Below are 27273 nucleotides of genomic sequence, written 5' to 3'. Positions count from 1 at the left end.
AAAAAATGGACAAAAAAATGACTAAAATGTGATAAAAAATTGACAAAAAAATTACCAAAAAATTGACACAAAATGACAAAATGTGACAAAAAATGACAAAAATTTGACTAAAAAATGACTAAAAAATGACTAAAAAATTGATAAAAATGTGATAAAAAATGACAAAAATATGACAAAAAAAATGACTAAAAAATGATAAAAATTTGACCAAAAAAATGACAAAAAATTTGATAAAAATTTGATAAAAAAAATGAAAAAAATGTGACTAAAAAATGACAAAAATGTGACAAAAAAAATGACAAAATGATAAAAGAAATTATAAAAAATTACAAAAATGTGATAAAAAATATTGACGAAAAAATTCAAAAATTTGACAAAAAAACTACAAAAAAATTGATAAAAATGTGATAAAAAATGTGATAAAAATTGACAAAAAATTTGATAATAAAAATGGATTAAAAAATTACAAAAATGTGATTAAAAAAATTGACGAAAAAATTAAAAAAAATTGACAAAAAAATTGATTAAAAAAAAAAAAAAAAGTGACAAAAAATGACTAAAAAGTTACAAAAATGAGTTGAACACCCACCAAAAAATGATGGGGAAAAAAATCTGACGTGAGGAAAAAGATCCTCTCGGTTCAGGCGGGAGTTAAGAGGTTAATATCAGTCACTGGGTCCATGATCTGTCTGTACATGCCCAAGGTTAAACTCAAAAACAAAATAATTTTCCCTCTATATCACATGATCGGCCTTTTCAGCGCTGTGATGTGACCTGAAACCCTTTACCTTTTATAAACTCATCATGGTGTGTGCGTGAAGTCAGACAGAGGCGGTTTGTTTATATCAGTGATGTAATGTGATACAAAAGTAATAATATTCATAATTTAAATACAGTTCCATATAAATACATATTATATACAGAGGAACGTACAGATGTGTATGTACAGCTCAGTAAAAATATTCTGGTACATAAATAGATATATTTTGTTTTTAGTAGAAACGTTTGGTGCGACTCCGTGTGTTTCCTCGTGGGGGCAGCAGAGAGTCAGCGTCTGGTGCACAAGGAATCTGTGGAGGAAGAAAAGGAGAGTTTAAAGGGGCTGGAAGCAAGTTCGCCATTTTATACTCACTACTGCCACCTCAGGCCACATGTGTAACTGTACCTTCTATATTAAGCTCGTGCATGACGGCAATTCGGGCCGAAGTGACACATTTTTGAGTGACCGTACAGGATTTTAGAGGCAGTTGTGGTGAACAGGTCTGAGCTCATTCTACACATTAGGACATGGAGGAACATGTAGGGGGAGGAAAATACTTAATTTTAACATTTTTAAACTCCTTATAGTCCCTTTAATATCCAAAAGAAAATACAATACTGTGTGGTGAGTGTGTACCTCTGTGTCCATTTTTGTCATTTTTTATCACATTTTTTTTCATTTTTTCGTCAATTTTTTAAATAAATTTTTTTTCATTTTTTTTCACATTTTTGCCACTTTTTCGTACATTTTTATCACATTTTGTGTCATTTTTTGTCCAATTTTTATCAATTTTTTTTTTCATTTTTTCTTCAATTTTGTATAATTTTTTTGTCATTTATTGTCTTTTTTTTGCACATTTTGTTCATTTTTTGTTCATTTTTTTGTCACATTTTGTCAAATTTTTATCAAATTTTTTTCATTTTTTTGTCAAATTTTTATCATTTTTTTCATTTTTTGTCAAATTTTCGTCAATTTTTAACACATTTTGTCACATTTTTGTCATTTTTTCGTCAATTTTTTTATCACATTTTTGTAACTTTTTTTGTCAATTTTTTCTCACTTTTTTGTCACATTTCCATCATTGTTTTCGTCAGTTTTGTTGCTATTTTCACAGATTTTTTTCCAGAAGCTTTTGGACTGGGGTAAAGCTGGAGAAAATGTGCTCGGTTCAGGTGGGAGTACCTCTGTGCGGTGAGTATGTACCTCTGTGTGGTGAGTACCTCTGTGTGGTGAGTGTGTACCTCTGTGGAGTGAGTGAGTACCTCTGTGTAGTGAGTACCTCTGTGCGGTGAGTGTGTACCTCTGTGTGGTGAGTGTGTACCTCTGTGGAGTGAGTGAGTACCTCTGTGCGGTGAGTAGTTCTCGTAGATGGGACACAGGTTTTCTTGGTCTCGGAGTTTCCGGGCTCTGAGGACGTCTCTGACGCACTGATGCAGGAACAGGAACTGAACCTGAGACAGAAACATCCGCACGGACTCATGAGCAGCAAATAACTTATTATATAATCATTATATTCTCCTATGTGTTATTATAATGGCACTATGTGAGTGTGTGTCACCTCTGTCTGCACCATGTGAGAGCCTACAGCGCCCTCTGGTGGTGTGTTATAGTCTCTCTCACCTCCGTCTGCACCATGTGAGAGTCTACAGCGCCCTCTGGTGGTGTGTTATAGTCTCTCTCACCTCCGTCTGCACCATGTGAGAGCCTACAGCGCCCTCTGGTGGTGTGTTATAGTCTCTCTCACCTCCGTCTGCACCATGTGTGAGCCTACAGCGCCCTCTGGTGGTGAGTTATAGTCTCTCTCACCTCCGTCTGCACCATGTGAGAGCCTACAGCGCCCTCTGGTGGTGAGTTATAGTCTCTCTCACCTCCGTCTGCACCATGTGAGAGCCTACAGCGCCCTCTGGTGGTGTGTTATAGTCTCTCTCACCTCCGTCTGCTCCATGTGTGAGCCTACAGCGCCCTCTGGTGGTGAGTTATAGTCTCTCTCACCTCCGTCTGCACCATGTGAGAGCCTACAGCGCCCTCTGGTGGTGTGTTATAGTCTCTCACCTCCGTCTGCACCATGTGAGAGTCTACAGCGCCCTCTGGTGGTGTGTTATAGTCTCTCACCTCCGTCTGCACCATGTGAGAGCCTACAGCGCCCTCTGGTGGTGTGTTATAGTCTCTCTCACCTCCGTCTGCACCATGTGAGAGCCTACAGCGCCCTCTGGTGGTGTGTTATAGTCTCTCTCACCTCCGTCTGCACCATGTGTGAGCCTACAGCGCCCTCTGGTGGTGTGTTATAGTCTCTCTCACCTCCGTCTGCACCATGTGAGAGCCTACAGCGCCCTCTGGTGGTGTGTTATAGTCTCTCTCACCTCCGTCTGCACCATGTGAGAGCCTACAGCGCCCTCTGGTGGTGTGTTATAGTCTCTCACCTCCGTCTGCACCATGTGAGAGCCTACAGCGCCCTCTGGTGGTGTGTTATAGTCTCTCTCACCTCCGTCTGCACCATGTGAGAGCCTACAGCGCCCTCTGGTGGTGTGTTATAGTCTCTCACCTCCGTCTGCACCATGTGTGAGCCTACAGCGCCCTCTGGTGGTGTGTTATAGTCTCTCTCACCTCCGTCTGCACCATGTGTGAGCCCAGGGACTGGACTGGTCACATGTCCTGTATTCTGGAAGAGCACAGAAGGGCCACTGGCTCCACCGGTCTGGCCTCTCACTTTACCCTCACCCCCGGGCGTAACCGAGCTTTACCCAAATCTAAAAGCTTCACCTCTTAACTCCCGCCTGAACCGAGAGGATCTTTTCCCTCACGTCATCACATTTTTTTCCCATCATTTTTTTGTTGGGTATTTAAATCATTTTTTCGTCAATTTTTGTCATTTTTTTGTCATTTTTTTTTGTCATTTTTTGTCAATTTTTTTGTCAATTTTTTTGGTCATTTTTTTGTCATTTTTTGTCATTTTTTCGTCTCTTTGTCGTTTTTTCGTCAATTTTTTGTCATTTTTTGTCGTTTTTTCGTCAAATTTTTATCAAATTTTTCTCATTTTTCGTCATTTTTTTGTCATTTTTTTGTCACTTTTTTGTCATATTTTTTGTCATTTTTTTGTCACTTTTTTGTCATTTTTTTGTCATTTTTTCGTCACTTTTTCGTCACTTTTTCGTCACCTTTTTGTCATTTTTTTGTCACTTTTTTGTCATTTTTTTGTCATTTTTTTCGTCATTTTTTCGTCATTTTTTGTCATTTTTTTCGTCATTTTTTCGTCACTTTTTTGTCACTTTTTTGTCACTTTTTTGTCTTTTTTTTGTAATTTTTTGTCACTTTTTAGTCATTTTTTTGTCACTTTTTTGTCACTTTTTTTGTCACTTTTTTTGTCACTTTTTTGTCATTTTTTTTGTCACTTTTTTGTCACTTTTTTGTCATTTTTTTTGTCACTTTTTTGTCACTTTTTTGTCACTTTTTTGTCTTTTTTTTTGTAATTTTTTGTCACTTTTTTGTCACTTTTTTGTCATTTTTTTTGTCACTTTTTTGTCACTTTTTTGTCATTTTTTTTTTCATTTTTTCATCAATTTTTGTATTTTTTTTGTCGATTTTTTGTCACTTTTTTTTTCATTTTTTGTCATTTTTTGGTCGATTTTTTGTCATTTTTTTGTCACATTTTTATCACATTTTTGTCACTTTTTTGTAATTTTTGTGACATTTTTGCCACTTTTTCATAAATTTTTCGTCACTTTTTTGTCAATGTTTTCTCACTTTTTTGTCACATTTCCATTATTGTTTTCATCTCAGTTTTGTTGTTATTTTCTCACCTTTTTTCCAGAAGCTTTTGGATTGGGGTAAAGCCAAACTGGAGAAAATGCTCTCGGTTAAGGTGGGGGTAAGAGAGCCTACAGCGCCCTCTGGTGGTGTGTTATAGTCTCTCACCTCCGTCTGCACCATGTGAGAGCCTACAGCGCCCTCTGGTGGTGTGTTATAGCCTCTCTCACCTCCGTCTGCACCATGTGAGAGCCTACAGCGCCCTCTGGTGGTGTGTTATAGTCTCTCTCACCTCCGTCTGCACCATGTGAGAGTCTACAGCGCCCTCTGGTGGTGTGTTATAGTCTCTCTCACCTCCGTCTGCACCATGTGAGAGCCTACAGCGCCCTCTGGTGGTGTGTTATAGTCTCTCACCTCCGTCTGCACCATGTGAGAGCCTACAGCGCCCTCTGGTGGTGTGTTATAGTCTCTCTCACCTCCGTCTGCACCATGTGAGAGCCCAGGGGTGGACTGGTCACATGTCCTGTATTCTGGAAAAGCACAGAAGGGCCACTGGCTCCACCGGTCTGGCCCCTCACTTTACCCTCACCCCCGGGCGTAACCGAGCTTTACCCAAATCTAAAAGCTTCACCTCTTAACTCCCGCCTGAACCGAGAGGATCTTTTCCCTCACGTCATCACATTTTTTTCCCATGATTTTTTTGTTGGGTTTTCAACTCATTTTTGTCACTCATTTTTTCGTCATTTTTTTTGCCATTTTTTGGTCATTTTTTTTGGTCATTTTTTGTCATATTTTGTCGTTTTTTTGTCATTTTTTTGTCATTTTTTGACACTTTTTTGTCATTTTTATTTTTTGTCATTTTTTTGTCGTTTTTTTGTCATTTTTTTGTCATTTTTTGACACTTTTTTGTCATTTTTTGTCGTTTTTTGTCGTTTTTTCGTCACTTTTTTGTCATTTTTTTGTCACTTTTTTGTCACTTTTTTGTCATTTTTTTGTAATTTTTTGTCACTTTTTGTCACTTTTTTGTCATTTTTTTGTCATTTTTTCGTCACTTTTTTGTCACTTTTTTGTCACTTTTTTGTCATTTTTTTGTCACTTTTTTGTAATTTTTTTTGTAATTTTTTGTCACTTTTTTGTCATTTTTTTGTCATTTTTTTGGTCACATTTTTATCAATTTTTTATCACATTTTTGTCATTTTTTTTCATTTTTTTGTCGATTTTTTGTCATTTTTTTTGTCAATTTTTTATCAAATTTTTGTCACATTTTTGTCACTTTTGTGACATTTTTGCCACTTTTTCATAAATTTTTCGTCACTTTTTTGTCACATTTCCATCATTGTTTTCGTCTCAGTTTTGTCGCTATTTTCACAGCTTTTTTCCAGAAGCTTTTGGATTGGGGTAAAGCCAAACTGGAGAAAATGCTCTCGGTTAAGGCGGGGGGTCAGAGGTTCACATGTGTATTTGTGGAAGTGTCGCATTTACGCTGATTTGGGCCAGGCTGACCAGAGTCCAGGGCTGGTTTTCAGTCCATGTGAGAGCCTACAGCGCCCTCTGGTGGTGTGTTATAGTCTCTCACCTCCGTCTGCACCATGTGTGAGTCTACAGCGCCCTCTGGTGGTGTGTTATAGTCTCTCACCTCCGTCTGCTCCATGTGAGAGCCTACAGCGCCCTCTGGTGGTGTGTTATAGTCTCTCTCACCTCCGTCTGCACCATGTGAGAGCCTACAGCGCCCTCTGGTGGTGTGTTATAGTCTCTCTCACCTCCGTCTGCACCATGTGTGAGCCTACAGCGCCCTCTGGTGGTGTGTTATAGTCTCTCACCTCCGTCTGCACCATGTGAGAGCCTACAGCGCCCTCTGGTGGTGTGTTATAGTCTCTCTCACCTCCGTCTGCACCATGTGAGAGCCCAGGGCTGGACTGGTCACATGTCCTGTGTTCTGGAAGAGCACAGAAGGGCCACTGGCTCCACCGGTCTGGCCCCTCACTTTACCCTCACCCCCGGGCGAAACCAAGCTTTACCCAAATCTAAAAGCTTAACCTCTTAACTCCCGCCTGAACCGAGAGGATCTTTTCCCTCACGTCATCACATTTTTTTTCATGATTTTTTTGTTGGGTTTTCAACTCATTTTTGTCACTCATTTTTTCGTCATTTTTTTTGCCATTTTTTGGTCATTTTTTGGTCCAATTTTTTTCAATTTTTTTTCAATTTTTTGTCATTTTTTGTCATATTTTTGTCACTTTTTTGTCATTTTTTGTCAATTTTTTGTAATTTTTTGTCATTTTTTTGTCATTTTTATGTCATTTTTTGTCATTTTTTGTCATATTTTTGTCATTTATTGTCATTTTTTGTCATTTTTTGTCATTTTTTGTAATTTTTTTTGTCATTTTTTGTCATTTTTAGTCATTTTTAGTCATTTATTGAAATTTTTTCGTCAATTTTTGTAATTTTTTTTGTCACTTTTTTGTCAATTTTTTGTCAATTTTTGTCACTTTTTAGTCATTTTTTGTCATTTTTAGTCATTTTATGTCATTTTTTTGTCATTTTTTGTCATTTTTTGTCATTTTTTGGTCATTTTTTGTCATTTTTTGTCATTTTTTGTCATTTTTTAGTCAATTTTTGTCTTTTTTTTTTTGTCATTTTTTGTCATTTTTTAGTCAATTTTTGTCATTTTTTGTCATTTTTTGTCAATTTTTTGTCATTTTTTGTCATTTTTTGTCATTTTTTGGTCATTTTTTGTCATTTTTTGTCATTTTTTGTCATTTTTTTGTCAATTTTTGTCTTTTTTTTTTGTCAATTTTTTGTCATTTTTTTGTCACTTTTTTGGGGTTGAAAGAAAAGCCTCCAAAAACAAAAATGTGCTGGAAAAGCAACAAAATGTGACGAAAACGTGACGACAAAGCAACAAAAACATGAGGCGTTACAGTGTTGCTCTCCAGTCAAGAAGCTTTTAGATTTGGGCAAAGCCGAACTGGAGAAAATGCTCTCGGTTCAGGCGGGGGGTAAGAGAGTCTACAGCGCCCTCTGGTGGTGAGTTATAGTCTCTCACCTCCGTCTGCACCATGTGAGAGCCTACAGCGCCCTCTGGTGGTGTGTTATAGTCTCTCTCACCTCCGTCTGCACCATGTGTGAGCCTACAGCGCCCTCTGGTGGTGTGTTATAGTCTCTCTCACCTCCGTCTGCACCATGTGTGAGCCTACAGCGCCCTCTGGTGGTGAGTTATAGTCTCTCACCTCCGTCTGCACCATGTGAGAGCCTACAGCGCCCTCTGGTGGTGTGTTATGGTCTCTCTCACCTCCGTCTGCACCATGTGTGAGTCTACAGCGCCCTCTGGTGGTGTGTTATAGTCTCTCTCACCTCCGTCTGCTCCATGTGAGAGCCTACAGCGCCCTCTGGTGGTGTGTTATAGTCTCTCTCACCTCCGTCTGCACCATGTGAGAGTCTACAGCGCCCTCTGGTGGTGTGTTATAGTCTCTCTCACCTCCGTCTGCTCCATGTGAGAGTCTACAGCGCCCTCTGGTGGTGTGTTATAGTCTCTCACCTCCGTCTGCACCATGTGAGAGCCTACAGCGCCCTCTGGTGGTGTGTTATAGTCTCTCTCACCTCCGTCTGCTCCATGTGAGAGTCTACAGCGCCCTCTGGTGGTGTGTTATAGTCTCTCTCACCTCCGTCTGCACCATGTGTGAGCCTACAGCGCCCTCTGGTGGTGAGTTATAGTCTCTCACCTCCGTCTGCACCATGTGAGAGCCTACAGCGCCCTCTGGTGGTGTGTTATGGTCTCTCTCACCTCCGTCTGCACCATGTGTGAGTCTACAGCGCCCTCTGGTGGTGTGTTATAGTCTCTCTCACCTCCGTCTGCACCATGTGAGAGCCTACAGCGCCCTCTGGTGGTGTGTTATAGTCTCTCTCACCTCCGTCTGCACCATGTGAGAGTCTACAGCGCCCTCTGGTGGTGTGTTATAGTCTCTCTCACCTCCGTCTGCTCCATGTGAGAGTCTACAGCGCCCTCTGGTGGTGTGTTATAGTCTCTCACCTCCGTCTGCACCATGTGAGAGCCTACAGCGCCCTCTGGTGGTGTGTTATAGTCTCTCTCACCTCCGTCTGCTCCATGTGAGAGTCTACAGCGCCCTCTGGTGGTGTGTTATAGTCTCTCACCTCCGTCTGCACCATGTGAGAGCCTACAGCGCCCTCTGGTGGTGTGTTATAGTCTCTCTCACCTCCGTCTGCACCATGTGAGAGCCTACAGCGCCCTCTGGTGGTGTGTTATAGTCTCTCTCACCTCCGTCTGCTCCATGTGTGAGCCTACAGCGCCCTCTGGTGGTGTGTTATAGTCTCTCTCACCTCCGTCTGCACCATGTGAGAGCCTACAGCGCCCTCTGGTGGTGTGTTATAGTCTCTCTCACCTCCGTCTGCACCATGTGTGAGCCCAGGGACTGGACTGGTCACATGTCCTGTATTCTGGAAAAGCACAGAAGGGCCACTGGCTCCACCGGTCTGGCCCCTCACTTTACCCTCACCCCCGGGCGTAACCGAGCTTTACCCAAATCTAAAAGCTTCACCTCTTAACTCCCGCCTGAACCGAGAGGATCTTTTCCCTCACGTCAGCAGAGTTTTTTTCATGATTTTTTTGTTGGGTATTACACTCATTTTTGTAACTCATTTTTTTGTCTTTTTTCGTCAATTTTTTGTCAAATTTTATCAAATTTTTGTCACATTTTTGTCATTTTTTTGTCACATTTTTGTCATTTTTTCATCAATTTTTGTCATTTTTTGGTCAAATTTTTATCAAATTTTTGTCACATTTTTGTCATTTTTTGTCACTTTTTCGTCACATTTTTGTCACTTTTTTGTCACTTTTTTGTCATTTTTTCATCAATTTTTGTCATTTTTTGTCAAATTTTTATCAAATTTTTGTCACATTTTTGTCATTTTTTGTCACTTTTTCGTCACATTTTTGTCACTTTTTTGTCACTTTTTTGTCATTTTTTCATCAATTTTTGTCATTTTTTGTCAAATTTTTATCAAATTTTTGTCACATTTTTGTCACATTTTTGTCACATTTTTCGTCACTTTTTTGTCAATGTTTTCTCACTTTTTTGTCACATTTCCATTATTGTTTTCATCTCAGTTTTGTTGCTATTTTCTCAGCTTTTTTCCAGAAGCTTTTGGATTGGGGTAAAGCCAAACTGGAGAAAATTCTCTCGGTTCAGGTGGGAGTTAAGGGGTTGAAAGAAAAGCATCCATAGTCTCTCTCACCTCCGTCTGCTCCATGTGTGAGCCTACAGCGCCCTCTGGTGGTGTGTTATAGTCTCTCTCACCTCCGTCTGCTCCATGTGAGAGCCTACAGCGCCCTCTGGTGGTGTGTTATAGTCTCTCACCTCCGTCTGCTCCATGTGAGAGCCTACAGCGCCCTCTGGTGGTGTGTTATAGTCTCTCTCACCTCCGTCTGCACCATGTGAGAGCCTACAGCGCCCTCTGGTGGTGTGTTATAGTCTCTCTCACCTCCGTCTGCACCATGTGTGAGCCTACAGCGCCCTCTGGTGGTGTGTTATAGTCTCTCTCACCTCCGTCTGCTCCATGTGTGAGCCTACAGCGCCCTCTGGTGGTGTGTTATAGTCTCTCACCTCCGTCTGCACCATGTGAGAGCCTACAGCGCCCTCTGGTGGTGTGTTATAGTCTCTCACCTCCGTCTGCACCATGTGAGAGCCTACAGCGCCCTCTGGTGGTGTGTTATAGTCTCTCTCACCTCCGTCTGCACCATGTGTGAGTCTACAGCGCCCTCTGGTGGTGTGTTATAGTCTCTCTCACCTCCGTCTGCACCATGTGTGAGCCTACAGCGCCCTCTGGTGGTGTGTTATAGTCTCTCTCACCTCCGTCTGCACCATGTGTGAGTCTACAGCGCCCTCTGGTGGTGTGTTATAGTCTCTCTCACCTCCGTCTGCACCATGTGAGAGCCTACAGCGCCCTCTGGTGGTGTGTTATAGTCTCTCACTTTTTGTCATTTTTTTGTCCTTTTTTTGGTCCTTTTTTTGTCATTTTTTTGTCGTTTTTTGTCATTTTTTTGTCACTTTTTTGTCAATTTTTTTTGTCATTTTTTTGTCATTTTTCTGTCACTTTTTTGTCATTTTTTTGTCATTTTTTTGTCATTTTTTGTCACTTTTTTGTCATTTTTTTGTCATTTTTTGTCACTTTTTTGTCATTTTTTTGTCATTTTTTGTCATTTTTTTTGTCATTTTTTGTCTTTTTTTTGTAATTTTTTTGTCATTTTTTTGTCTTTTTTGTCAATTTTTTGTAAATTTTTTGTCATTTTTTTGTCATTTTTTGTCATTTTTTGTCGTTTTTTAGTCATTTTTTTGTCATTTTTTTGTCATTTTTTTGTCGTTTTTTTAGTCATTTTTTTGTCATTTTTTTGTCATTTTTTCGTCAATTTTTTCGTCACTTTTTTGTCATTTTTTCGTCACTTTTTTGTCACTTTTTCATAAATTTTTGATTTTTTTTGGTCGATTTTTTGTCTTTTTTTAATCAAATGTTAATCATTTTTTTTGTCATTTTTTCGTCATTTTTTCGTTATTTTTTTGTCATTTTTTTGTCAATTTTTCGTCAATTTTTCGTCAATTTTTTATCAATTTTTTATCAATTTTTTGTCATTTTTTGTCATTTCTTTGTCATTTTTCCGTCACTTTTTCCTAAATTGTTGTCTTTTTTGGGTCGATTTTTAGTCATTTTTTTATCAATTTTTTATCACATTTTTGCCACTTTTTTCGTCACTTTTTTGTCACATTTCCATCATTGTTTTCGTCTCAGTTTTGTTGCTATTTTCCCACCTTTTTTCCAGAAGCTTTTGGATTGGGGTAAAGCCAAACTGGAGAAAATGCTCTCGGTTCAGGCGGGAGTTAAGGGGTTGAAAGAAAAGCATCCAAAAACAAAAATGCGCTGGAAAAGCAACAAAATGTGACAAAAACGTGACGACAAAGCAACAAAAAAATGAGGAGTTACAGTGTTGCTCTCCAGTCAAGAAGCTTTTAGATTTGGGCAAAGCCGAACTGGAGAAAATGCTCTCGGTTAAGGCGGGGGTCAGAGAGCCTACAGCGCCCTCTGGTGGTGAGTTATAGTCTCTCACCTCCGTCTGCACCATGTGAGAGCCTACAGCGCCCTCTGGTGGTGAGTTATAGTCTCTCACCTCCGTCTGCACCATGTGAGAGCCTACAGCGCCCTCTGGTGGTGAGTTATAGTCTCTCACCTCCGTCTGCACCATGTGTGAGCCTACAGCGCCCTCTGGTGGTGTGTTATAGTCTCTCTCACCTCCGTCTGCACCATGTGAGAGCCTACAGCGCCCTCTGGTGGTGTGTTATAGTCTCTCTCACCTCCGTCTGCACCATGTGAGAGCCTACAGCGCCCTCTGGTGGTGAGTTATAGTCTCTCACCTCCGTCTGCTCCATGTGTGAGCCTACAGCGCCCTCTGGTGGTGAGTTATAGTCTCTCTCACCTCCGTCTGCACCATGTGAGAGCCTACAGCGCCCTCTGGTGGTGTGTTATAGTCTCTCTCACCTCCGTCTGCACCATGTGTGAGTCTACAGCGCCCTCTGGTGGTGTGTTATAGTCTCTCACCTCCGTCTGCACCATGTGTGAGTCTACAGCGCCCTCTGGTGGTGTGTTATAGTCTCTCTCACCTCCGTCTGCACCATGTGTGAGTCTACAGCGCCCTCTGGTGGTGAGTTATAGTCTCTCACCTCCGTCTGCACCATGTGTGAGTCTACAGCGCCCTCTGGTGGTGTGTTATAGTCTCTCTCACCTCCGTCTGCACCATGTGAGAGCCTACAGCGCCCTCTGGTGGTGTGTTATAGTCTCTCTCACCTCCGTCTGCACCATGTGAGAGCCTACAGCGCCCTCTGGTGGTGTGTTATAGTCTCTCTCACCTCCGTCTGCTCCATGTGTGAGTCTACAGCGCCCTCTGGTGGTGTGTTATAGTCTCTCACACCTCCGTCTGCACCATGTGTGAGCCTACAGCGCCCTCTGGTGGTGTGTTATAGTCTCTCTCACCTCCGTCTGCTCCATGTGTGAGTCTACAGCGCCCTCTGGTGGTGTGTTATAGTCTCTCTCACCTCCGTCTGCACCATGTGAGAGCCCAGGGACTGGACTGGTCACATGTCCTGTATTCTGGAAGAGCACAGAAGGGCCACTGGCTCCACCGGTCTGGCCCCTCACTTTACCCTCACCCCCGGGCGTAACCGAGCTTTACCCAAATCTAAAAGCTTCACCTCTTAACTCCCGCCTGAACCGAGAGGATCTTTTCCCTCACGTCATCACATTTTTTTTCATGATTTTTTTGTTGGGTATTACACTCATTTTTGTAACTCATTTTTTCGTCACTTTTTTTGTCACTTTTTTGTCATTTTTTCATCACTTTTTCATAAATTTTGTCTTTTTTTGGTCGATTTTTTGTCATTTTTTTAATCAAATTTTTATCAAATTTTTGTCATTTTTGTGTCAAATTTTTATCACATTTTTATAAAATTTTAATCAAATTTTTGTCATTTTTTGTCACTTTTTTGTCACTTTTTTGTCACTTTTTCATCATTTTTTTGTCACTTTTTTGTCACTTTTTTGTCACTTTTTTGTCATTTTTTGTCACTTTTTCGTCACTTTTTTGTCATTTTTTTGTTACTTTTTTGTCACTTTTTTTGTCACTTTTTTGTCATTTTTTTGTCACTTTTTCGTCACTTTTTTGTCAATTTTTTGTCACTTTTTTGTCACTTTTTTGTCAATTTTTTGTCAATTTTTTGTCACTTTTTCGTCACTTTTTTGTCAATTTTTTTATCATTTTTTTGTCATTTTTTTGTCATTTTTTTATCAATTTTTTATCAAATTTTTGTCATTTTTTTGTCATTTTTTTTTGTCATTTTTTGTCATTTTTTTGTCATTTTTTTGTCATTTTTTGTCACTTTTTTGTCATTTTTTTGTCATTTTTTTGTCATTTTTCTGTCACTTTTTTGTCATTTTTTTGTCACTTTTTTGTCAATTTTTGTCATTTTTTTTGTCATTTTTTGTCATTTTTTTGTCATTTTTTTGTCATTTTTTGTCACTTTTTTGTCATTTTTTTGTCATTTTTTGTCATTTTTGTCACTTTTTTGTCACTTTTTTGTCAATTTTTTGTCATTTTTTTGTCATTTTTTTTGTCATTTTTTGTCTTTTTTTTGTAATTTTTTTGTAATTTTTTTGTCAATTTTTCGTCAATTTTTTATCAATTTTTTATCAATTTTTTTATCATTTTTTTGTCATTTTTTGTCATTTCTTTGTCATTTTTCCGTCACTTTTTCCTAAATTGTTGTCTTTTTTGGGTCGATTTTTAGTCATTTTTTTATCATTTTTTGTCATTTTTTGTCATTTTTATGTCATTTTTTTGTCATTTTTTGTCATTTTTTGTCGTTTTTTAGTCATTTTTTTGTCATTTTTTTGTCATTTTTTTGTCGTTTTTTTAGTCATTTTTTTGTCATTTTTTTGTCATTTTTTCGTCAATTTTTTCGTCACTTTTTTGTCATTTTTTCGTCACTTTTTTGTCACTTTTTCATAAATTTTTGATTTTTTTTGGTCGATTTTTTGTCTTTTTTTAATCAAATTTTAATCATTTTTTTTGTCATTTTTTCGTCATTTTTTTGTCATTTTTTTGTCATTTTTTTGTCAATTTTTCGTCAATTTTTTATCAATTTTTTATCAATTTTTTATCATTTTTTTGTCATTTTTTGTCATTTCTTTGTCATTTTTCCGTCACTTTTTCCTAAATTGTTGTCTTTTTTGGGTCGATTTTTAGTCATTTTTTAATCAATTTTTTATCACATTTTTGCCACTTTTTTCGTCACTTTTTTGTCACATTTCCATCATTGTTTTCGTCTCAGTTTTGTTGCTATTTTCTCACCTTTTTTCCAGAAGCTTTTGGATTGGGGTAAAGCCAAACTGGAGAAAATGCTCTCGGTTCAGGCGGGAGTTAAGGGGTTGAAAGAAAAGCATCCAAAAACAAAAATGCGCTGGAAAAGCAACAAAATGTGACAAAAACGTGACGACAAAGCAACAAAAAAATGAGGAGTTACAGTGTTGCTCTCCAGTCAAGAAGCTTTTAGATTTGGGCAAAGCCGAACTGGAGAAAATGCTCTCGGTTAAGGCGGGGGTCAGAGAGCCTACAGCGCCCTCTGGTGGTGTGTTATAGTCTCTCTCACCTCCGTCTGCACCATGTGTGAGTCTACAGCGCCCTCTGGTGGTGTGTTATAGTCTCTCTCACCTCCGTCTGCACCATGTGAGAGCCTACAGCGCCCTCTGGTGGTGTGTTATAGTCTCTCACCTCCGTCTGCTCCATGTGTGAGCCTACAGCGCCCTCTGGTGGTGTGTTATAGTCTCTCACCTCCGTCTGCACCATGTGAGAGCCTACAGCGCCCTCTGGTGGTGTGTTATAGTCTCTCTCACCTCCGTCTGCACCATGTGAGAGCCTACAGCGCCCTCTGGTGGTGTGTTATAGTCTCTCTCACCTCCGTCTGCACCATGTGAGAGCCTACAGCGCCCTCTGGTGGTGTGTTATAGTCTCTCACCTCCGTCTGCACCATGTGTGAGCCTACAGCGCCCTCTGGTGGTGTGTTATAGTCTCTCTCACCTCCGTCTGCACCATGTGAGAGCCTACAGCGCCCTCTGGTGGTGTGTTATAGTCTCTCTCACCTCCGTCTGCACCATGTGAGAGCCCAGGGACTGGACTGGTCACATGTCCTGTATTCTGGAAGAGCACAGAAGGGCCACTGGCTCCACCGGTCTGGCCCCTCACTTTACCCTCACTCCCGGGCGTAACCGAGCTTTACCCAAATCTAAAAGTTTAACCTCTTAACTCCCGCCTGAACCGAGAGGATCTTTTCCCTCACGTCATCAGATTATTTTTCCATCATTTTTTTGTTGGGTTTTCAACTCATTTTGTAACTCATTTTTTTCGTCACTTTTTTGTCACTTTTTTGTCGTTTTTTCGTCAAATTTCTATCAATTTTTTATCAAATTTTTGTCACTTTTTGTAATTTTTTTGTCATTTTTTCGTCACTTTTTTCATAAATTTTTGTCATTTTTTTGTCATTTTTTTGTCATTTTTTTCATAAATTTTTGTCATTTTTTTGTCATTTTTTCGTCACTTTTTTCGTCACTTTTTTCATAAATTTTTGTCATTTTTTGGTCATTTTTTGTCATTTTTTTTGTCATTTTTTCATAAATTTTAGTCATTTTTTTGGTCATTTTTTTTGTCATTTTTTTGTCATTTTTTTGTCCAATTTTTGTCATTTTTTGGTCAAATTTTTATCAAATTTTTGTCATTTTTGTGACATTTTTGCCACTTATTCATAAATTTTTCGTCACTGTTTTGTCAATGTTTTCTCACTTTTTTGTCACATTTCCATCATTGTTTTCGTCTCAGTTTTGTTGCTATTTTCTCACCTTTTTTCCAGAAGCTTTTGGATTGGGGTAAAGCCAAACTGGAGAAAATGCTCTCGGTTCAGGCGGGAGTTAAGGGGTTGAAAGAAAAGCCTCCAAAAACAAAAATGTGCTGGAAAAGCAACAAAATGTGACGAAAACGTGACGACAAAGCAACAAAAAAATGAGGCGTTACAGTGTTGCTCTCCAGTCAGGAAGCTTTTAGATTTGGGCAAAGCCGAACTGGAGAAAATGCTCTCGGTTAAGGCGGGGGGTAAGAGAGCCTACAGCGCCCTCTGGTGGTGTGTTATAGTCTCTCTCACCTCCGTCTGCACCATGTGAGAGCCTACAGCGCCCTCTGGTGGTGTGTTATAGTCTCTCACCTCCGTCTGCACCATGTGAGAGCCTACAGCGCCCTCTGGTGGTGTGTTATAGTCTCTCACCTCCGTCTGCACCATGTGAGAGCCTACAGCGCCCTCTGGTGGTGTGTTATAGTCTCTCACCTCCGTCTGCACCATGTGAGAGCCTACAGCGCCCTCTGGTGGTGTGTTATAGTCTCTCACCTCCGTCTGCACCATGTGAGAGCCTACAGCGCCCTCTGGTGGTGTGTTATAGTCTCTCACCTCCGTCTGCACCATGTGAGAGCCTACAGCGCCCTCTGGTGGTGTGTTATAGTCTCTCACCTCCGTCTGCACCATGTGAGAGCCTACAGCGCCCTCTGGTGGTGAGTTATAGTCTCTCTCACCTCCGTCTGCACCATGTGAGAGCCTACAGCGCCCTCTGGTGGTGTGTTATAGTCTCTCTCACCTCCGTCTGCACCATGTGTGAGCCTACAGCGCCCTCTGGTGGTGTGTTATAGTCTCTCTCACCTCCGTCTGCACCATGTGTGAGCCTACAGCGCCCTCTGGTGGTGTGTTATAGTCTCTCACCTCCGTCTGCACCATGTGAGAGCCTACAGCGCCCTCTGGTGGTGTGTTATAGTCTCTCTCACCTCCGTCTGCACCATGTGAGAGCCTACAGCGCCCTCTGGTGGTGTGTTATAGTCTCTCTCACCTCCGTCTGCACCATGTGAGAGCCTACAGCGCCCTCTGGTGGTGTGTTATAGTCTCTCACCTCCGTCTGCACCATGTGTGAGCCCAGGGGCGGACTGGTCACATGTCCTGTGTTCTGGAAGAGCACAGAAGGGCCACTGGCTCCACCGGTCTGGCCCCTCACTTTACCCTCACCCCCGGGCGTAACCGAGCTTTACCCAAATCTAAAAGCTTCACCTCTTAACTCCCGCCTGAACCGAGAGGATCTTTTCCCTCACGTCATCACATTTTTTTTCATGATTTTTTTGTTGGGTATTACACTCATTTTTGTAACTCATTTTTTCGTCACTTTTTTTGTCACTTTTTTGTCATTTTTTCATCACTTTTTCATAAATTTTGTCTTTTTTTGGTCGATTTTTTGTCATTTTTTTAATCAAATTTTTATCAAATTTTTGTCATTTTTGTGTCAAATTTTTATCACATTTTTATAAAATTTTAATCAAATTTTTGTCATTTTTTGTCACTTTTTTGTCACTTTTTTGTCACTTTTTCATCATTTTTTTGTCACTTTTTTGTCACTTTTTTGTCACTTTTTTGTCATTTTTTGTCACTTTTTCGTCACTTTTTTGTCATTTTTTTGTTACTTTTTTGTCACTTTTTTTGTCACTTTTTTGTCATTTTTTTGTCACTTTTTCGTCACTTTTTTGTCAATTTTTTGTCACTTTTTTGTCACTTTTTTGTCAATTTTTTGTCAATTTTTTGTCACTTTTTCGTCACTTTTTTGTCAATTTTTTTATCATTTTTTTGTCATTTTTTTGTCATTTTTTTATCAATTTTTTATCAAATTTTTGTCATTTTTTTGTCATTTTTTTGTCATTTTTTTATCAATTTTTTATCAAATTTTCGTCATTTTTTTTTCACTTTTTTGTCATTTTTTTGTCACTTTTTTGTCAATTTTTTTATCATTTTTTTAATCAAATTTTTGTCATTTTTCGTCACTTTTTTGTCACATTTCCATTATTGTTTTCGTCTCAGTTTTGTTGCTATTTTCCCACCTTTTTTCCAGAAGCTTTTGGATTGGGGTAAAGCCAAACTGGAGAAAATGCTCTCGGTTCAGGCGGGAGTTAAGGGGTTAAAAGAAAAGCCTCCAAAAACAAGAATGCGCTGGAAAAGCAACAAAAAAGTGCCGAAAACGTGACGACAAAGCAACAAAAAAATGAGGCGTTACAGTGTCGCTCTTCAGTCAAGAAGCTTTTAGATTTGGGCAAAGCCGAACTGGAGAAAATGCTCTCGGTTCAGGCGGGGGGTAAGAGAGCCTACAGCGCCCTCTGGTGGTGTGTTATAGTCTCTCACCTCCGTCTGCACCATGTGTGAGCCTACAGCGCCCTCTGGTGGTGTGTTATAGTCTCTCTCACCTCCGTCTGCACCATGTGTGAGCCTACAGCGCCCTCTGGTGGTGTGTTATAGTCTCTCACACCTCCGTCTACACCATGTGAGAGCCTACAGCGCCCTCTGGAGGTGTGTTATAGTCTCTCACACCTCCGTCTACACCATGTGAGAGCCTACAGCGCCCTCTGGTGGTGTGTTATAGTCTCTCACCTCCGTCTGCACCATGTGAGAGCCTACAGCGCCCTCTGGTGGTGTGTTATAGTCTCTCACTTTTTGTCATTTTTTTGTCATTTTTTTTGTCAATTTTTCGTCACTTTTTTGTCCATTTTTTGTCTTTTTTTTGTCATTTTTTGTCATTTTTTTGTCAATTTTTGTCATTTTTTGTCAATTTTTTGTCATTTTTTTGTCAATTTTTTGTCTTTTTTTCGTCACTTTTTTGTCATTTCTTTGTCATTTTTTCGTCAATTTTTGTCATTTTTTTGTCGCTTTTTTGTCACTTTTTTGTCAATTTTTTGTCATATTTTCGTCCCTTTTTCATAAATTTTTATCATTTTTTCGTCAATTTTTTGTCATTTTTTTGTCATTTTTTTGTCATTTTTTTGTCATTTTTTCGTCACTTTTTTGTCATTTTTTTGTCATTTTTTTGTCATTTTTTTGTCATTTTTTTGTCATTTTTTTGTCATTTTTTTGTCATTTTTTTGTCATTTTTTCGTCACTTTTTTGTCACTTTTTTGTCACTTTTTTGTCACTTTTTTGTCATTTTTTCGTCAATTTGTCATTTTTTTGTCGCTTTTTTGTCACTTTTTTGTCATTTTTTTGTCATATTTTCGTCCCTTTTTCATAAATTTTTATCATTTTTTCGTCAATTGTTTGTCATTTTTTTGTCATTTTTTTGTCATTTTTTCGTCACTTTTTCGTCATTTTTTTGTCATTTTTTTGTCATTTTTTGTCATTTTTTTGTCATTTTTTTTGTCATTTTTTTACATTTTTTTGTCACTTTTTTGTCATTTTTTCGTCACTTTTTTGTCATTTTTTCGTCACTTTTTTGTCACTTTTTTGTCACTTTTTTGTCATTTTTTCGTCACTTTTTTGTCATTTTTTTGTCATTTTTTCGTCATTTTTTGTCATTTTTTTGTCGCTTTTTTGTCACTTTTTTGTCATTTTTTTGTCATATTTTCGTCCCTTTTTCATAAATTTTTATCATTTTTTCATCCATTTTTTGTAATTTTTTTGTCATTTTTTGTCACTTTTTCGTCATTTTTTTGTCACTTTTTTGTCACATTTCCATTATTGTTTTCATCTCAGTTTTGTTGCCATTTTCTCACCTTTTTTCCAGAAGCTTTTGGATTGGGGTAAAGCCAAACTGGAGAAAATGCTCTCGGTTCAGGCGGGAGTTAAGGGGTTGAAAGAAAAGCCTCCAAAAACAAAAATGTGCTGGAAAAGCAACAAAATGTGACGAAAACATGACGACAAAGCAACAAAAAAATGAGGCGTTAGTGTTGCTCTCCAGTCAAGAAGCTTTTAGATTTGGGCAAAGCCGAACTGGAGAAAATGCTCTCGGTTAAGGTGGGGGGTCAGAGAGCCTACAGCGCCCTCTGGTGGTGTGTTATAGTCTCTCTCACCTCCGTCTGCACCATGTGAGAGCCTACAGCGCCCTCTGGTGGTGTGTTATAGTCTCTCTCACCTCCGTCTGCACCATGTGTGAGCCTACAGCGCCCTCTGGTGGTGTGTTATAGTCTCTCTCACCTCCGTCTGCACCATGTGAGAGCCTACAGCGCCCTCTGGTGGTGTGTTATAGTCTCTCTCACCTCCGTCTGCACCATGTGAGAGCCTACAGCGCCCTCTGGTGGTGTGTTATAGTCTCTCTCCTCCGTCTGCACCATGTGAGAGCCTACAGCGCCCTCTGGTGGTGTGTTATAGTCTCTCACCTCCGTCTGCACCATGTGAGAGCCTACAGCGCCCTCTGGTGGTGTGTTATAGTCTCTCTCCTCCGTCTGCACCATGTGTGAGCCTACAGCGCCCTCTGGTGGTGTGTTATAGTCTCTCTCCTCCGTCTGCACCATGTGAGAGCCTACAGCGCCCTCTGGTGGTGTGTTATAGTCTCTCTCCTCCGTCTGCACCATGTGTGAGCCTACAGCGCCCTCTGGTGGTGTGTTATAGTCTCTCACCTCCGTCTGCACCATGTGTGAGCCTACAGCGCCCTCTGGTGGTGTGTTATAGTCTCTCACCTCCGTCTGCTCCATGTAAGAGCCTACAGCGCCCTCTGGTGGTGTGTTATAGTCTCTCTCACCTCCGTCTGCACCATGTGAGAGCCTACAGCGCCCTCTGGTGGTGTGTTATAGTCTCTCTCACCTCCGTCTGCACCATGTGTGAGCCTACAGCGCCCTCTGGTGGTGTGTTATAGTCTCTCTCACCTCCGTCTGCACCATGTGAGAGCCTACAGCGCCCTCTGGTGGTGTGTTATAGTCTCTCACCTCCGTCTGCACCATGTGAGAGCCTACAGCGCCCTCTGGTGGTGTGTTATAGTCTCTCACCTCCGTCTGCTCCATGTGAGAGCCTACAGCGCCCTCTGGTGGTGTGTTATAGTCTCTCACCTCCGTCTGCTCCATGTGAGAGCCTACAGCGCCCTCTGGTGGTGAGTTATAGTCTCTCACCTCCGTCTGCACCATGTGTGAGCCTACAGCGCCCTCTGGTGGTGTGTTATAGTCTCTCTCACCTCCGTCTGCACCATGTGTGAGCCTACAGCGCCCTCTGGTGGTGTGTTATAGTCTCTCACCTCCGTCTGCACCATGTGAGAGCCTACAGCGCCCTCTGGTGGTGTGTTATAGTCTCTCTCACCTCCGTCTGCACCATGTGTGAGCCTACAGCGCCCTCTGGTGGTGTGTTATAGTCTCCCTCACCTCCGTCTGCACCATGTGAGAGCCTACAGCGCCCTCTGGTGGTGTGTTATAGTCTCTCTCACCTCCGTCTGCACCATGTGAGAGTCTACAGCGCCCTCTGGTGGTGTGTTATAGTCTCCCTCACCTCCGTCTGCACCATGTGCCCATATTCAACTCATTTTGTAACTCATTTTTTTGTCATTTTTTTTTGTCACTTTTTTGTCATTTTTTCATCACTTTTTTGTCACTTTTTCATCACTTTTTGTCTTTTTTTGGTCGATTTTTTGTCATTTTTTTAATCAAATTTTTATCAATTTTTTGTCATTTTTGTGTCAAATTTTTATCACATTTTTATAAAATTTTAATCAATTTTTTGTCATTTTTTTGTCACTTTTTTATCAAATTTTTATCAAATTTTTATCAAATTTTTGTCATTTTTTGTCATTTTTTTGTCACTTTTTCGTCATTTTTTTGTCACTTTTTTGTCACTTTTTCGTCATTTTTTTGTCACTTTTTTGTCATTTTTTTGTCACTTTTTTAATCAATTTTTTGTCATTTTTTCGTCATTTTTTCGTCACTTTTTTGTCATTTTTTTGTCATTTTTTGTCACTTTTTTGTTACTTTTTTGTCATTTTTTTGTCATTTTTTCGTCACTTTTTCGTCACTTTTTTGTCATTTTTTAGTCAAATTTTTATCAAATTTTTATCAAATTTTTGTCATTTTTCGTCATTTTTTTGTCAGTTTTTTGTCACTTTTTTGTCACTTTTTTGTCACATTTTTGTCACTTTTTTGTCACATTTTTGTCACATTTTGTCATTTTTTGTCATTTTTTTGTCATTTTTTTGTCATTTTTTTGTCATTTTTTGTCATTTTTTTGTCACATTTTTGTCACTTGTGTTATAGTCTCTCTCACCTCCGTCTGCACCATGTGAGAGCCTACAGCGCCCTCTGGTGGTGTGTTATAGTCTCTCTCACCTCCGTCTGCACCATGTGTGAGTCTACAGCGCCCTCTGGTGGTGTGTTATAGTCTCTCACCTCCGTCTGCACCATGTGTGAGCCTACAGCGCCCTCTGGTGGTGAGTTATAGTCTCTCTCACCTCCGTCTGCACCATGTGAGAGCCTACAGCGCCCTCTGGTGGTGTGTTATAGTCTCTCTCACCTCCGTCTGCACCATGTGTGAGCCTACAGCGCCCTCTGGTGGTGTGTTATAGTCTCTCTCACCTCCGTCTGCACCATGTGTGAGCCTACAGCGCCCTCTGGTGGTGTGTTATAGTCTCACCTCCGTCTGCACCATGTGAGAGCCTACAGCGCCCTCTGGTGGTGTGTTATAGTCTCTCTCACCTCCGTCTGCACCATGTGAGAGCCTACAGCGCCCTCTGGTGGTGAGTTATAGTCTCTCTCACCTCCGTCTGCACCATGTGAGAGCCTACAGCGCCCTCTGGTGGTGTGTTATAGTCTCTCTCACCTCCGTCTGCACCATGTGAGAGTCTACAGCGCCCTCTGGTGGTGTGTTATAGTCTCTCTCACCTCCGTCTGCTCCATGTGAGAGCCTACAGCGCCCTCTGGTGGTGTGTTATAGTCTCTCTCACCTCCGTCTGCACCATGTGTGAGCCTACAGCGCCCTCTGGTGGTGTGTTATAGTCTCTCTCACCTCCGTCTGCACCATGTGAGAGCCTACAGCGCCCTCTGGTGGTGTGTTATAGTCTCTCACCTCCGTCTGCTCCATGTGTGAGCCTACAGCGCCCTCTGGTGGTGTGTTATAGTCTCTCTCACCTCCGTCTGCACCATGTGTGAGCCTACAGCGCCCTCTGGTGGTGTGTTATAGTCTCTCTCACCTCCGTCTGCACCATGTGTGAGCGGTGAAGCCTCAGGTCGAACACGCAGCCGTAAACGTCCACACAGTCTCTGGAGTCGAGCTGCTGCAGGACCCGGTCCAGGACGATGAAGGTCCCGGTGCGGCCCACGCCCGCGCTATAGGGAAATATTATATATATAACGTATTTATATAGGAAACAACACCCACGGCCGCGCTTTTGTAATTTGAACTAGTTATTTTCTAAAGTCCCTCTGAGTGAGTCGTCGTCTCTCTTATGTCACAGACTAAACCCTAACCCCGCCTTTTGGTCATTTTTTGTCCAATTTTTATCACATTTTTGTCCTGTTTTTGTAATTGTTTTGTAATTTTTTGTCACATTTTTGTAAAAAAACAAAACATTTTTTTGTCAATTTTTTGTGAAATTTTAGTAATTTTTTTGTAAATTGTTGGTCTTTTTTTATCAATTTTTTGTCAAATTTTTATCAAATTTTTGTCCTGTTTCTGTAATTTTTGTCACATTTTTTTTTCTTTTTTTTTTTTCTTTTTTAATCAATTTTTTGTCATTTTTTTGTTAAATTTAAGTAATTCTTTTGTCACATTTTCTTTTTTTTGTGTCCATTTTTATCAAATTATTTTTTCATTTTTTTGTCATATTTTTGTAAATTTTTTTGTCTTTTTTTGTCAAATTTTCATCATTTTTTCATCATTTTTTCGTCACTTTTTGTCATTTGTCATTTGAACTAGTTATTTTCTAAAGTCCCTCTGAGTGAGTCGTCGTCCCTCTTATGTCACAGACTAAACCCTCACCCCCCTGTAAACCCTAACCTGCCTGTAAACCCTACCCCCCCCTGTAAACCCTAACCCCCCTGTAAACCCTACCCCCCCCCCTGTAAACCCTCACCCCCCCTGTAAACCCTCACCCCCTGTAAACCCTCACCCCCTGTAAACCCTAACCCCCTGTAAACCCTCACCCCCCTGTAAACCCTAACCCCCCTTTTGGTCATTTTTTGTCAAATTTTTATCACATTTTTGTCCTGTTTTTGTAATTTTTTGTCACATTTTTGTAAAAAAATAAATCATTTTTTTGGTCAATTTTTTGTCTTTTTTTATCAAATTTTTGTCAAATTTTTATCTGTTTCTGTAATTTTTTGTCACTTTTTTTTTTTCAATTTTTTTTCAATTTTTTGTCATTTTTTGGTCAATTTTTATTAATTTTTCTTTCATTTTGCTTTCATTTTTTTGTCTTTTTTTGTCAAATTTGTATCAAATTTTCATCATTTTTTCAATTTTTTCGTCACTTTTTGTCATTTGTAATTTGAACTAGTTATTTTCTAAAGTCCCTCTGAGTGAGTCTTCGTCTCTCTTATGTCCCAGACTAAACCCTAACCCCCCTGTAAACCCTAACCCCCCTGTAAACCCTAACCCCCTGTAAACCCTAACCCCCCTGTAAACCCTCACCCCCCTGTAAACCCTAACCCCCCTGTAAACCCTAACCCCCTGTAAACCCTCACCCCCCTGTAAACCCTAACCCCCCCTTTAGTCATTTTTTGTCACATTTTTATCACATTTTTGTCCTGTTTTTGTAATTTTTTGTCACATTTTTTTTTCTTTTTTTTTCAAATTTTTATCAAATTTTTGTCCTGTTTCTGTAATTTTTTGTCACATTTTTTTTTCTTTTCTTTTTTCAAATTTTTATCAATTTTTCTTTCATTTTTTGTCATATTTTGTAAATTTTTTTGTCTTTTTTTGTCAAATTTTTATCAAATTTTCATCATTTTTTCATCAATTTTTCGTCACTTTTTGTCATTTGTAATTTGAACTAGTTATTTTCTAAAGTCCCTCTGAGTGAGTCGTCGTCCCTCTTATGTCACAGACTAAACCCGAACCCCCTGTAAACCCTAACCCCCCTGTAAACCCTACCCTCCCTGTAAACCCTAACCCCCTGCAAACCCTAACCCCCCTTGTAAACCCTAACCCCCTGTAACCTCTACCCCCCCCCGTAAACCCTAACCCCCCCCGGTACCTGCAGTGGACCACGGTGGGTCCGGAGCCCGGGCTGCGGTTCACGTAGTCCCGGACGGTCCTCACGAACTGGACCAGGGACTGAGTCGTGTCCGGGACGCCGTGATCGGGCCACACCGTGTAGTGGAACTGACGGACCACCCGAGAGGCGCCCAGCTGGTCCTCCTGCGGGGGGGACGGGGGGACAGGGGGGACAGGGGGGACGGGGGGAAAGCAAGGTGTTGATTATAGTGAGATTAATCTACAGTAGTTTGCGTGTCTGACCACTAGAGGGCACTGCATTACTGCCATTGATCGAGTCTGATTCACCTCAATGCGCTGCTGTTCAGAAAGTAAATATGTCTTTTTACAACTGAGGAAAGTCACTTTAAACTGATACTGGTTAGGAAATAGTAATGTGTTAGATTACGCCTTACTGAAAAAGTACTTCAGGAAGTGAGTCAGATTAACCTCTTAACTCCCGCCTGAACCGAGAGGATCTTTTTCCTCACGTCATCACATTTTTTTTTCATCATTTTTTTGTTGGGTATTCAACTCATTTTGATCAAATTATTGTCATTTTTTTGTCAATTTTTTTGCCATTTTTTAAAATAATTTTTTTGTCATTTTTCATCAATTTTTTTGTCAATTTTTGTCACATGTTTTTCTTTTTTCTTTTTCAATTTTTATCAAATTTTTTTTCAATTTTTGTCATATTTTAGTAATTTTTTTGTCAATTTTTTATACATTTTTTGTCAATTTTTTGTCACATTTTGTAAATTTTTGTCAAATTTTTATCACATTTTTGTCATTTTTTTGTCACATTTTTTTTTCATTTTTTCGTGAATTTTGTATAATTTTTTTGTAATTTTTTTGTCATATTTTTGTCATTTTTCATCAATTGTTTTGTAAATTTTTTGTTATTTTTTCATCAATTTTTCGTCACTTTTTGTCACATTGTGTCACTTTTTTTATCTTTTTTTTTTGACAATTTTGTTGTCTTTTTTGTCATTTTTTAGTAATTTTTTGTCACATTTTTTCATTTTTTTTTCTTTTTTGGTCAATTTTTTAATCAATTTTTGTTCATATTTTTTGTCATTTTTCGTCAATTTTTTTCGTCAATTTTTTGCCACATTTCCATCCTTGTTTTCGTCTCAGTTTTGTCACACCTTTTTTCCAGAAGCTTTTGGATTGGGGTAAAGCCAAACTGGAGAAAATGTGCTCAGTTCAGGTGGGAGTTAAGGGGTTGAACTATTGCTGACTGTTTGTGCAGTTTTTGTAATTTTTTTGTCAAATTTTTGGTCTAATGTATGAAGAGGCTGAAGCAGGACCAGACCCTGGTTCCTCGGTCTCCAGAGGAACCTCCCCCTCTCTGATGCAGCTCAGATGTTTGTGAAACTCACGCTGCAGATCCGGAACTCTCGGATGGTCCATTCAGGAAGAACCGACTCGGAGACCGTCTGCACGATCAGGTCCCCGTAATACAGAGGCTCCTGGTCCAGAGGCCAGTACAGGTCACACTTCACCTGAGGTCAAACAAACTACAGGTCAAACTACAGGTCAAACTACAGGTCACACTTCACCTGAGGTCAAACAAACTACAGGTCAAACTACAGGTCAAACTACAGGTCACACTTCACCTGAGGTCAAACAAACTACAGGTCACACAAACTACAGGTCAAACTACAGGTCACACTTCACCTGAAACACACACACTACAGGTCAAACTACAGGTCACACTTCACCTGAGGTCAAACAAACTACAGGTCACACTACAGGTCACACTTCACCTGAAACACACACACTACAGGTCAAACTACAGGTCACACTTCACCTGAGGTCAAACAAACTACAGGTCACACTACAGGTCACACTTCACCTGAAACACACACACTACAGGTCAAACTACAGGTCACACTTCACCTGAGGTCAAACAAACTACAGGTCACACTACAGGTCACACTACAGGTCAAACTACAGGTCACACTTCACCTGAAACACACAAACTACAGGTCACACAAACTACAGGTCACACAAACTACAGGTCAAACTACAGGTCACACTTCACCTGAAACACACAAACTACAGGTCACACAAACTACAGGTCACACAAACTACAGGTCACACTTCACCTGAAACACACACACTACAGGTCAAACAAACTACAGGTCACACTTCACCTGAAACACACACACTACAGGTCAAACTACAGGTCACACTCCAGGT

At 40.0% G+C, this 27273-nt stretch overlaps 1 protein-coding gene across 1 annotated transcript in view; it reads right to left on the bottom strand.

Moving 5' to 3' along the window:
- Positions 1–839: 839 nt before the first annotated feature.
- The window catches only part of LOC306982827 (receptor-type tyrosine-protein phosphatase beta-like), a gene marked incomplete at its 5' end in the record, with an annotated part of 68746 nt that continues 42312 nt past the window's right edge, over positions 840–27273 (bottom strand). Inside the window, 5 exon segments of the mRNA XM_079583277.1 lie at positions 840–1070; positions 2061–2211; positions 23066–23201; positions 25070–25233; positions 26451–26573. Of these exon segments, the coding sequence (XP_079439403.1) occupies positions 1048–1070; positions 2061–2211; positions 23066–23201; positions 25070–25233; positions 26451–26573 (597 nt within the window).

This window comes from Gobius niger, assembly GCF_951799975.1.
Source record: "Gobius niger genome assembly, contig: SCAFFOLD_36, whole genome shotgun sequence".
NCBI classification, from domain to species: domain Eukaryota; kingdom Metazoa; phylum Chordata; class Actinopteri; order Gobiiformes; family Gobiidae; genus Gobius; species Gobius niger.
The sequence above is the reverse complement of the archived record's forward strand: the minus strand, read 5'-3'. Positions and strand labels throughout refer to the sequence as shown.